The sequence below is a fragment of the Amblyomma americanum genome, chromosome 4, assembly GCF_052857255.1.
Source record: "Amblyomma americanum isolate KBUSLIRL-KWMA chromosome 4, ASM5285725v1, whole genome shotgun sequence".
NCBI lineage: Eukaryota > Metazoa > Arthropoda > Arachnida > Ixodida > Ixodidae > Amblyomma > Amblyomma americanum.
The window spans coordinates 109,884,017-109,897,012 of NC_135500.1; the positions used below are offsets into that span (position 1 = coordinate 109,884,017).

At 43.6% G+C, this 12,996-nt stretch overlaps 1 protein-coding gene across 1 annotated transcript in view; it reads right to left on the reverse strand.

Annotated features, from left to right (window-relative positions):
• The window catches only part of LOC144129753 (uncharacterized), a 96,332-nt gene that overhangs the window by 66,081 nt on the left and 17,255 nt on the right, over positions 1–12,996 (reverse strand). The window contains exons 4-6 of the mRNA XM_077663832.1: positions 6,354–6,471; positions 5,605–5,708; positions 2,325–2,429 (exon numbers count right to left, since the gene is read on the reverse strand). Coding sequence (XP_077519958.1) covers positions 2,325–2,429; positions 5,605–5,708; positions 6,354–6,471 — 327 coding nt within the window. The remainder of the gene's footprint in view (positions 1–2,324; positions 2,430–5,604; positions 5,709–6,353; positions 6,472–12,996) is intronic.

Consider the following 12,996-nt stretch of genomic DNA (forward strand, 5'->3'; position numbering starts at 1 on the left):
GCGCGTCGTTAGGCTTAGTTATGGATTTATTACCAAGTCATCTCATAAAGAATCAGCACTTATCTCGTGTTCTTTATGATGTAAGCGAGATGAGACAAAGCGAGAGTTCTGTGAACCACACGAATGACCGCACCGAATAAAGCACAAATTAGGATATATTTGCTCGAAAGCGAGCGACACCGCTTGCACGAGCAACGCCACGTTGCGTAACAAGTCGCATCTAGTGAATGGCTAGGGTTTCAATTCATTCGTGTGAAATAGTGGGCACGGCTTTGGTGCCAATATAGGCACGACATCTTAGGACATAGGGAGCAGATGGGGTCCGTGAGCTTTCGTTAGTTTTTCTGGGAATGTACTTCACTCGCGATAGACACCATAGGCGCGAATTGCTGCTGTGTGCCCATGACTGCCAAGCTCTTGTTTGGAGGAAAAAATTTTTAAAAATCAGCAAAACGAAAAAGTGTCTACAATACAGAGACGTTCATAACAAATAAAAATATGTGAAAGCAATGAATTGAAGAAAGGTTAAAGCGAAAGAGAAAAACGCTAAATTTAAGAATGAGGGATTCAAATTTGTAATGCTGGGTTAAGACGAAGGAAGTTTTGAAGGTGCTCCATGTTTTGCTGTATAGCAGAAGAAAAGGAACCTGCATGGAACGATGAGGCATTCGCCACACTAAATTATGGTTGAAGTCTTTAGCCAGGAGCCTCAGCTTGCCGGTGTTTGCACTGATTCTAGAAAAGGCAGCTCTGAACTTTCGGATAAGGTACGACTAAGGTTCTTCCACTACTTGTCTGTCCTCGTAAGTGGGAAATCTAGATTCCAGAATGGTGGACACTTAAAATTTTAAATTAGTAGCCTGTGATATTAACCTACCGTGACAAGGGGAGATTAGGATTTAAACCAACAATACAGAGCGGGAAAGTGAAGTTAGGTGCTCCGAAAGCTCACTTTGAAGCTAGTCTTGCTGGCCTAGTGTATTGGAGGTGGCATGTTAAGCACTAACGAAAGTAAATGCGGTGCTCACGGCGGTCTGGGATACGTTAATTGGCTGCAAATACTTGACAATGAGGTTTATTGCAATATGGGCAGAGTGCTGTCGGAGGATTGACAATTTTTTTCGAAGTTAGGACAACCGGCAGGTTCGTATTTCGCTTGTACACAAATGAGGGCAGCTTAGTAAAGGCAGAATTGAGGCACTAATTTTGGGTCCGTATGTTCTTAGAGTTGGTGAATCTTCTTAAAATAGACTAGACATTAGGTATACAGGCAGTGTGTAGTAAGTAGTACAGTGTTTGTGCGATGAGATTTCTGCGTGAGTGAATAACATTTAAGACAGTCTCCGCTCAGTTTGTGAGCTCGTCGTATTGCAGTGTCTGCAATTTGTGACGTTTATTTCTGCTGCAGCACGCTTTTAATCTTCACACAGTTCGAACGGAAATTAGCCGCTCTAGAAGTGCAGAATCAGAGGAGCGTCAGTGACAATGAGGTAACGTTCAGTGAGAGGCTCATGTGAATGGATGAATTGTTAACGGTTGTAAGCGACAGCAAGAGCAACCATGACTGTAGTGAATATGAGCATACAAGCTAATCATCATACCATGGTCAAAAAGATATATTGAAACCTAAAGGGAATAATAATCATACCTGAAAAACCACTGCATCAAGAAATCCGAAAAGCTAAATATATTGCACACAAGGCGCCACAAATAACATTTGAAGCTGTAGTTTAAAGGACGATAGAGAGTGAGCTATTTTATTTTCATGTTGTGATAAATTTCTAAGCTCGATTAAAGATGAACGGTTTCAATGCCGAATGTATTACTAATTTTAAGATGCAAAGTTTACTCGTATTGCTATATTGATCCTAATATTTATGACCCCTTCCTAGAAACTTTTATCCTTGCCTTGGTCGATTTCACTTTACGGTGCCATGTTCCCATGCTGCGCTGGGCACAAGTGGAAGTAAAGTTAAGTAGCGTGGCGTGCTCTATATTTACAACGGCCGGTCGGCTATGAGCTGGTGTGCAAATCAAGTCTATATCAAAGGCAAAGTACAGGGCAAGTCTCATTTGTCTTATTTCTCTCGTCATAGAGCGTTGAGTGGAGTTCAAGATTATGAAATATTTTGCAAACAAAATTCGGAGCGCACGCGACCATAAGGACAAACTAATTCCAAGAGTTTCTTACGTAAATTAATTTCAAGGCATTTTGTTCATCCTTCCGGCAAGCTACCCTTTAATCTACAATGCCGCTGTCGGATACGCCGAAAGAGTGCGCGTGTCAAGAGTGCACCGAAACACGGCAGCGAAATATCGCTCACCACGCCGTCCTCGTCATCGGCGAAGGCCAGGCGGCAGAGGTAGTCCACGCCGCTCGTGGCCAACCAGCTGGGTCTTTCGTAGCGCGGCAGCAGGTGCACCGTCCACTGTGCCAGCACAAGACACGTGGCGAAGTGAGCCCCACATACGGCGCATAGCTTTCTAGACACGTCAGAGAGCAGCACAGTGTATGTTTCGTTAGTACTTTAGCGCTGGAGCGCCCACTCAGATGCTTAGCCATTGTTTTTGAGCGCACTCTGTGTACGCACTGGATTGTGGGCACCCTGCCCAATGCTGCACCGCACAAGCACTATGGAAGGTAGAGACTGCCTCAGGAAATCAGGAGAGCGCGCGTGTACTCCACGCCTAATTGTCTGCGCGTCGTCTGCACGCGGCCTACACAGATATGGTCAGAAAAAAGCATAAAACGATGCTGTCTATATACCGTGGGTGTATGCACGCTGGCGTACGCTAAACGCTAGAATTTGGCTGGCCGTTGTGCTTTTGTTCACTGAAAGGGGCACTCAGTGATCCTGCGGTATGCCTGGGATGTTAAAGGATGCCGTTTCACGAATATCCCGCAGCTAGGATTTTGAGTTATCTCTTGTCAAAATTTAACATTCCTCAACTAACTGTTTAACAAAGTTCCCGCCGGCCGTACCACCAAAGCGCGCGGAATTTCCCAGATGGGCGGAGTGCAATATTTCGCTTGGGTGTTCATGAGAAAGGAATGCAGTGATTGGGCGAGTTGATGTGCTTTCCTCAGAAGGAGTCTCAGAGCCCCTTGAAATACAGAGCATGCATACGGAGACGCAGAAATAAGCATAGCTTAGCAGCGCCATATGCTTGTTAGAACGCGAACCATTTTTTCAACAAAGCCACAGCATTTGGATGATATCAAAGGGCTATGAACAAGCCTACATTTCTCCATGGTCATATAAAGAGCAGAATCACTCTCATACTCGCCACTCTAGATAAATATACAACGACGAATCTAGTCCAAAGTGAGCGGTCCTGCTTCGAAGGGCGCAGTCCGTCTGGCGACGATAGGGCAAGATGGAAAGAGTGACGCACATCACACTTTGGAAATAGAGTTGGTAACGTGAGCGTTTGGCACATGCGCACTACGAATCAAGCAGTTTTCTTTAGCACTCGCTATCCTATATGGCCATTTTATACTGGCACTAGATTTTGCAGCGTCAGAACGTCGCCTCTGCACTCATGTCAGCTTTGGTAGCGTGGCAAGGAACAACTGAGACAGAGTATAGGTGCCTCACTTGCCACCTAAGTAGCATATGCGCAAACTAGATCACGTGACCTCGTGACATCGTCGCAACCTGACCACCGGATTGAGAGCAAACTGCTCACCGCGGCAAAGTTGTAGTTCAATTAACGACTGTCGTGAGAGGTTGTTCAGGAAGAGCAACCTGTGTGTCACAAGCAGCGCTAATGGCTGCACTGGCCATTGCAGGGCACTGGCGCGGCGTTTAACCGTTGCGCCACTGCGCCAAAAGTGGTATGCAAACTCCCAGCGATCTATGAATTTGAAGAAAACAATGGCCAGTTGCGAGGTTTTCGCGTTATAGCCTTAAGGCGGATCTTATAAGTGTCCCCCTATGTTTTAGTGCACTAGCACTAATACTCTCCACTTTACGCGTTCGCCGATCTTTGTCTGACGCCATCCTGAACTTGGAGAAGGAGCCTTAATCCGAAACCGAACTAAAAAGCGAAGTGTTAGCGCGTCTAATTTTCATTTGACATAACCACGACAAATCATCCGTATTCTTCATCGTAAACGTGATGAGAGGCCTCAGACTAAGGTGAATACGCAGATATGCAGATGCGTTTACAACTAAGGGACCTGTGCAATTGACACAACTTGGCACGCGAGCGTCATTTCATGGGAGCAAGAGGAAGTGCTCTCCTGCGGTATTAAAGGAATATACTTGAGCGAAAAAGAAGGATGGAAGAAAGGATAGGTAACGACAGGACAGAGCGGCAGGAACATTCCTTTAACGCGAAATGAACCAACTCGCATATTGGAAAGTACTTTTTGAACATATTCCTCCTGCTATAGATTTTGAGAAATATATTTCAATGTGTAAGCAGTTCGAGCACGTTGAGTGTCAAACTTAAGTCAGTTGTCGCCGATTTAAGAGCGAGAGCTGTATTGCTCCTGTTATTCAAGATCACGTCGGTATGCGAAACGACCTAGGGAGGCGGCGGCGCGCAAAAAAAAACAAAATAAAAATGAAAACAATACTCGAATGAAATATATAAAATAACAAGAACAAAAGAATAGACTCAAACATAAAATACAAAGGCAAAAATAAAATCAATAAAAAAATAAAACAAAAAATAAATAATTGCAGAAATAAATGTGTAAAAAATTGCAGAAAGAATTCCAGAATTATACAATCAATTGCAGAAAAAAATGCAGGAAGAAATGTTAGAGGAATATTGTAAACAAAAACGTAGCATATACACGGGACGAAGATGGGCGAAGACAGGATGGTCGCTACACTTACAACTTAAATGAATGAAATGCGACAGTAAACCACACCCCATCCCAGGGCAACAACACGCATGCGCATGACATAAAATAAGGTAAAAACAAACTGATAATCTTAAAACGTGTGGAAAAGGAGGAAAAAAAGAAAAGAGAAAGAGCGATAGATAATAGAAGGTGCTAAGAAAACTCAAGTGCGTTTTAAAAACTACAATTCCGTCTCCATCAGATACACAGATGGGGTACTCATGCACGTGCCTTCATTGATAATAATAATTGGTTTTTGGGGAAAGGAAATGGCGCAGTATCTGTCTCATATATCGTTGGACACCTGAACCGCGCCGTAAGGGAAGGGATATAGGAGGGAGTGAGAGAAGAAAGGAAGAAGAGGTGCCGTAGTGGAGGGCTCCGGAATATTTTCGACCACCTGGGGATCTTTAATGTGAACTGACATCGCACAGCACACGGGCGCCATAGCGTTTTTCCTCCATAAAAACGCAGCCGCCGCGGTCGGGTTCGAACCCGGGAACTCCGGATCATTGCATATCGAAATTTCCTGGGCTTCTAAGATTTCCCTAGCCAATTGGTCTTTACCACGCCCTACGTTTTTGTTTACAATATGTCTGACCAACTGGCGCCTCAGTATACTCTGTTAAATATGTTAGAGAAACGCAAAAATAAGTGTGAAAAACAGCTTTCGCTCTGCATTACTGTTGGGGCGAATCGCGACGAACCGGCATCAATTTATTTTTACGCGAACCTGCGGGATTTACCTGTTCGGCAATCTTCTTGCACAAGGCCACGCCTTTGATGGCAACAGGCGTCTTCATCAGCACAAATCCCATGTTGTCTTGTTCTTCTGTTGTCAAGACAAAGTCTGCACGCGAGATAGAGAAGGGCGACACTTATGCAAGGCGCCAGACGACTGCAGCGGGATGTGTCAGGCGTGAAACCTATAACTGCTCAGATGAGGTGGCATGCTCGTAAAGGGTGGGAGCAAAGTGACACGAGTCACTGCAAGCCCGCTACTTGAGACTCAGACTTCAGAGGAAGGACTGAAGCTTAGAGCGCATGCCAAAGCATTCCCCATTGGACTTCAGTCGTTAGATCCTTGTCGAGCGGTCTAAACGCGACATCGTTAAGGAGCTCGTGTTGTAGAAAAACTGTTATCGGCATTGTTGGTGTACACGTTGTGTACACATTGTTGGTGTACACCGAGAACTTCCAAATAAAAACAATTTTGCGCAGATACGGGCAATCGAGCCCACGTCTTCGAGACTGCGAGTCGAGCACGCGAAGAAAACGCTGCGAAAGCTTGTTGGTTCGAACTGAATAAATGTGGACCTAGTGAATATGCGCTTTGGTCTTTGACTTCGTGAAGTGTCTTTGTGTATCGATGCGTACATGCGTAATACCCTGGCAGCGCTGCAACACGCTGTCGCGTTTAAGCGTTCTCCAATTTTTTTATCACGTTCTTTCATCCGTATAAATATAGGCACAGAAGTGACACTGCGATGCGCACCTAGTTTGTGGATATACCGATTGTCCTCTCCCTGGAAGTATTGCGCCAGAAATTGGAAGGACCTGTTGGCGGCCACTTTGAGTTCCACATCTTCTATTTCTGCAAACTGTCTCAGCACCTGCACACACGTGAACACACAAGAAACACACCAACGTTACAGCTATTCCCTTTTTAAGGACATTTAAATTATGACCTTTTCATAACTAAACGTTCTCTTTCATAACTAAACGTTCTTGGCAGCAGCAAGGGCAGCCCGACAAGACCATCTAAATCTTGTCCGCTATCATTGCAGCATCAAGAGCGTGGCCAGTATTTCATCGGTGTTGGAAGCAAGCGTCGGCAAGGAAGGCAGCCAGCGTGACGACAACAATACGCCGGTGACGTCACGTCCACCAGGGAAGCGCCTGCTACAAAAAGGGTCGCGTTTCCACCGAGGAATCACTTGGCAGCAGCAAGGGCAGCCCAACAAGACCATCTAAATCTTGTCCGCTATCATTGCAGCATCAAGAGCGTGGCCAATATTTCATCGGTGTTGGAAGCAAGCGTCGGCAAGGAAGGCAGCCAGCGTGACGACAACAATACGCCGGTGACGTCACGTCCACCAGGGAAGCGCCTGCTACAAAAAGAGTCGCGTTTCCACCGAGGAATCACTTGGCAGCAGCAAGGGCAGCCCGCTATCATTGCAGGTTAGAACGTTTTGCATACAGTGAAATTCCATTTCTGTCCTTTCTGCCCAAACTGCTGCCAACGCCGTTGCTTGTGTGCACTGTTTTGTTGCATTTGAGATGGGTGAATGTACTGAACTTAGGAAGGAAATGCGCGAATTTCAAGCAAAACTTGAACGGGATCTAAGAAAAGAGCTAAGGGAAGTAAAAGCAAGTCTCGAATTTTTCAACAAAGAATTCGAGGACAGCAAGAAAGAACGTGATGAGCTCACAAAAGTAAACAAAGAGCTCCAAGCGGCTAATGAAAAGGTATTAAAAGACTGCGAAGCGCTCAAAACGCAAGTTTTACAGCTCGAGGATCGAGTGACTTTCTCGGAGCAGTATTCAAGGAATCGGAACCTTGAGATTAAAGGGATACCTTTCTCTGAAGATGAAAACCTTCCTGATGCTCTTGATAAAATAGGGGAGGTTTTAAAGGAGCCTATTGCGAAAGGCGACATTGAAATTTGTCATCGCGTTCCTACAAAAAACCCCCACACTGTACCGAATATCGTTGTGCAGTTCAAAAGCCGTCCCAAGCGAGACGCTGTGCTCCAAAAAGCACGTAAAATGCGCTTGTCAACTAAGGACCTGGGTTTTTCACCGAGCTCGCCCCTTTTCATCAACGAGCATCTTTGTCCAGCGCTAAAGCGAGTACTTGGCATGGCTATTGAACAAAAGAAAGCAAACGGGTGGAAATTTGTCTGGACAAGCAATGGTAGGGTTCTTGCTAGGAAGGAAGAGTCGTCATCGATTCTGTACCTTCGCAATGCTCAGGACGTGGAAAAAATGGTTTAAGCGTCTTCACTTGTTTACATTTGGCATCTCGCCTGTAAAATGGCAGAGTCTCCATTCGACATAAACACCACGTTTAATACATCGAGAAAAATTGGCTTGAGTTCCTTTCATCTGAACGTTAGATCAGCAAGGCATAAAGAAGATGAGCTTACTATCCTTCTAAATGAATTTGTTTTTGACTTCGACGTAATAATGTTGACAGAAACATGGTATTCAACGGACACAGAGGTTTACAGGCGTGATGGATATAATAGTTTCTTCCTAAACAGACCTAATAAACAAGGTGGGGGGATTGAAATCCTTAGCAAAAATAATCTAGAATGTGAAATAATTCCTGAGCTGTCTCTGTTGACTGAAGATTTTGAATGCCTATGCTTGAAATCGAGAAACTACATTTACTGCGTGATCTACCGACCACCAAACGGTCATTTCAATAATTTCATTTCCCACATTGAATTGCTATTCAACTACGTGAATGTAAATGATTTGGAATTATTACTTGCGGGTGATTTCAACGTTGATGTGCTAAAATCTTGCCCTGCGCAGGAGACCTTTCTTTTGACAGTAGAAGCAAATGGTCATGCTATCTTTACTAAAACTGCAACACGTGTTACAATGTACACAGAAACTTTGATAGACCTTTTTATCACTAACATTGATGCAAAAAAAGTAATATCAGGGTTGTATGTAACGACATGAGCGACCACTTTCCCATATACCTTTTTGTTGAATGTGAAGATAAAAGAACGCATGCGCAAACTTCGACGACAGTAATTGTCCAGAACATCACCCCTGTAACCTTGGAATCTTTCTACTCGAGTCTTGTGAATGAAAACTGGGATGTTGTATTCCACTGTGACACTGCAGATGAGGCGTATGAAACATTCATATGCATTTTTAAGCGAATTTACTGTGAACATTTTAGAGAAATTATTTTAAAGCCACATCATAACAACCGAAAGCCCTGGATCAGCCGTGAATGTTTAAGACGAATAAAAAAGAAGGCTAGATTATATAAAAAGTTTGTCAAAACGAGGTCACTTTTAGATTTAAAAATATTTAAGCAATATAGAAATAAGCTGAATTCCTTCCTGAGAAATGAAAAGAGGCGTTTCTTGCAGCATCAGTTCCAACAGGAATCCTGTAAAGATAGTGCAGACGTATGGAAAAAACTAAACAAGTTGCTAAACAGAACACCATCGTCGCCAGTTATCAAAGATCTCGTTTTTCAGGGCCGCCGCATACATGGTAGAGAACTTGCCGAAGAATTTAACAAATTTTTTAAAGATGTTGTCAGCAGTCCTCAAAACCCTCAATCTCTGAGCAGCACAATTCCTAGGAATAGCCGCAGCATTTATTTTGATCCGACAGATGAATGCGAGGTATGTAATATATACAACTCGTTGCAAAATAGCAAATCACGTGATATTGATGGCATACAAATTATTCCAGTTAAATATGTGCTGAACGTAATTGCCCCCCTAATGACTTATATATATAATCTGGCGTTATCAACGGGTTGCTTTCCCAAATTAATGCAGATCTCCAGAGTGATTGTACTTTTCAAGAGTGGCGATAAAAACGATATGTCCAACTATCGACCGATTTCTATTCTGCCGATTTTTTCTAAGGGCCTAGAAAGAGTAATTCATAAAAGACTCATGAACTTTTGCAATAAACTTAACCTCATTAATCCGTCACAGCATGGTTTCCGCCCAAACAGGTCTACTGAAACAGCCTTACTAATGCAAAAAGAGATAATCCTGGAGGCACTTGAAAATAGGGAGATGTGCATAGGTGTTTTTGTGGATTTCTCGAAGGCTTTTGATCGTCTAAACCATCAAATACTACTCAACAAGCTAGAAAAATATGGAATCCGTGGTACTGCAGCTTGTCTACTAAAGTCCTACCTACAGCATCGATATCAATGTGTAACAATAGATCAGCATGTTTCAACTCTTCAACCTATAACCACTGGAGTTCCACAAGGAAGCATTTTAGGACCGCTACTGTTTATTGTATACATAAACGACATAAGAAATATCAGTAACCTTCCAAAATATGTTCTCTATGCAGACGATACCAGTCTCTTATTTAGTGGCAATAATATTCCATTGCTCATTTCAAACACAAACAGTGTGTTAGAAAAGTTGAAATCGTGGAGCGCAGCAAATTCCTTGATAATAAATAGTAAAAAAACAAAAGCGGTTCTTTTTCATTACCGGCAGAGTGCCGTTACATCAGATCTTAGGCTAAAAATAGACAACTCTATTATAGAGGTGGTTGACACAGTAAAAACACTAGGAATTTTCTTTAACAAGAACATGAGCTGGGACCCTCACATTAGCTTCTCTTTAACCAATTTATCAAAGTGCGTCGGAATTCTCGCGAAATTTCGCTCCTATCTACCCGTATCGATTAAATTATAATATACAACACATTATTCATGTCGTATGTTAACTACTGTTTCCTTGTCTGGGGCTCCACTACTCAAACTAGCCTGCACAAGATATACATGCTGCAAAAGAAAGCAGTACGTTATATAGCAAATGTTGACTACCTCGCACATACCGAAGAACTGTTTAAGAGATTCAAAATCATACCCGCTCATAAGCTATACGAATTTTTCTTAGCCATAAGATATAAAAACTCCATTTCTCACGGTGACAATTTCTTGACAGCATTGTCATCCCTCGAAACAAACTCAACGCCATACTCGTTTCGAAAACACGAACGTTGGACCATTCCCTTTTGCCGTACAGAACATGGTCGACAGATGATGCGTCATGCAGTTCCAAGGTTACTAAACAAATTCATCTTTGAACGTTTTTCTCTTGAAACATCTAGTACACAAACTCTAAGAAATCATTTTTTGTAAGCCACTGTATTCCCTTTGTGTGAAAAGTGTGACACGAATGACTTTTGCATCTATGTTAACACCAATGTATTGCGTATTAATGAACATGTACCAAGAGTTTATATCGATTGTTCTGAAATTCCTGTATTATATTCTGTTAGGTAGCGTGTGTGGATTTTGTACTTTTTAAAAAAAAAATTTTTTTGCCCTTGCTGTACGCCATGTAGGGGGGCTCGGGCTCCCTCAAGCGAAAATCGTTCGCTTTTTGCCTGAGCCTGCCCACATCATAATGATGTAAATAAAACTGACTTGACTTGACTTGACTTGACTTAATTCAGCGCTCTTGTGCGTACAATGCCGAGAGAGGTTTCAGTTGTAATCCCGACTATGCACCGGTGTTCATCCGGGAGCACAATAAATCTCTGGAAGAAAGGCTAGTACCACCTTTATAAAAAATTTTTACAGACATTCTGTTGATTTTTTCTCGACTATATTGCCTTCCAATAGATATCTCGATGTCGTATTCATAGTGTAAAGAAAAAATGTCTACTGCATTTGTGTGGCCATATATTTATAGATTGTCTATAAGGTGTCTTCAGACTTTGTTGACAAAAGACTATGAACAGTGTACAGATTTCGTAAAGAAATCTTTGCAAAGGGATAGACAAGTGAGCAACATTCTTAGCAAAAAGCGGACATTACCGCAGTGTTAAATTTAGCGTGTTTGCGCTGTGTTGTGTAAATCGCTAAAGTCACCGCAAGCCAAACTCTGCCTTGGAATTGGTCTGTGATCAGTGCCCAGCGCTCTCTATTCTGGCGCCGTTCACACGGCAAGGAAGGCCCTTTTCCCCATCTCCGTACCCGTAGCTGATCTTCACTTCCTCGTCTCAGTTGGCCCTAGGACGATCGCCCCTTCGGCCTACTCGCGCCATAAGTTTTAAAGGCGTGACGAAGCGTTCCCCGTCCATCCCCACTGGCGCACACTGCTCGCTTCTCTCTCCCAGCTCTTACTGCATTATCGCATTCGCTGTGCTACCTCCACTGATTAACTGGGCACCCAGCGCCGTCGTAACGGTATGGGAAATTTTTGTAGGCAGGCAGAGGCGACTGCTCCGGCGCTAGGTGTGATCTGAGCAGACGGCATCGCACGCAACGTGGCCGGTGTTGATCACCGATTGAAGTTGAAAGCAGTTTTCGCCGTTCAATCTCCGTGTTGCTACTATTGTGTATCTCGGGAAGTAGCTGGGACAGTTGGCGCGTGATTCTTGTCAAAACAGCGCAAAGCCTAACAGGACACAGACACGAAGACGCAGACCGAGCGCTGAAAAATAACTGAGCAATTTATTGCTTGCTCGGAATTAACATAGCAAGCATTATATAATCAACCACGGTTTCTTTATGTTTTAGATGATTCCTGTATTTATTGCGAGCAAGCAATAAATTTTTAGTTCCTCAGTGCTATGTCTGTGTCTTCTTGTCTGTGTCCTGTTACCCGCGCATGTTTTGCCAAGATCAGTATTGTAATGTCGTGTATGAGTGCAGTGTGCTGTGTACACATTTGCTGTGTGCCTTTCCGGATACAGATGAAGGCCGAGAAAAGTGTTTGCTTTGCGTTCGTGCAACTAAAGCCGCGAAATGTGGAGGCAGGCTGTACCGCGGCAGAAAACTGGCCGTTGTAAGTTCCTCTCTCTGCATGTCCGTTGGTGTGAACGGTTCTTCGACGTGAATGACATCGTTCATGTCTGCCAATGAGTGCGAGCTACTGGAGCTCGAGCCGAATACGAGCCGCACTTTTTCGACGGACTCCCGGCGTATTCGTCGAGTCAGAAATACAGTTCGCCAGATCATAAAACGGGACCGTCACCAAGAGCCCTCAGCTCACCACAAGGCCGAGGGTACTGCGCCGACCTTACGCCCCAGCCTCTCCGACAGCGGCTTCTGTTGCAAAAGGTGCTGCGAAGGAAGATCTAGCTAGAGTCTTCAGCTGACAATTGTGCTCGTGTTCTTGCGGTGTTCGCGTGCGGTGCGTTTCAGAATGCGTCATCAGCCAGCCCTGCATACAAAGCCACTGTAATAAACCCTGAATTCCTGAGAACCTCGAATGACAAGCAGCCCTCATTGAAAGAAATGTAAACGTGAATGAATGCAGAAAAAAAGAAATGGCAGATGACATATTGTTAAACAAAAAAAAACCAATAATGAGACAAAGCCCATATCAGAATTTGGACAAAATTATATTGATAGCAAAAGGAAAAAAAAAAAACTAGTGGTTTCTATAGCTGAA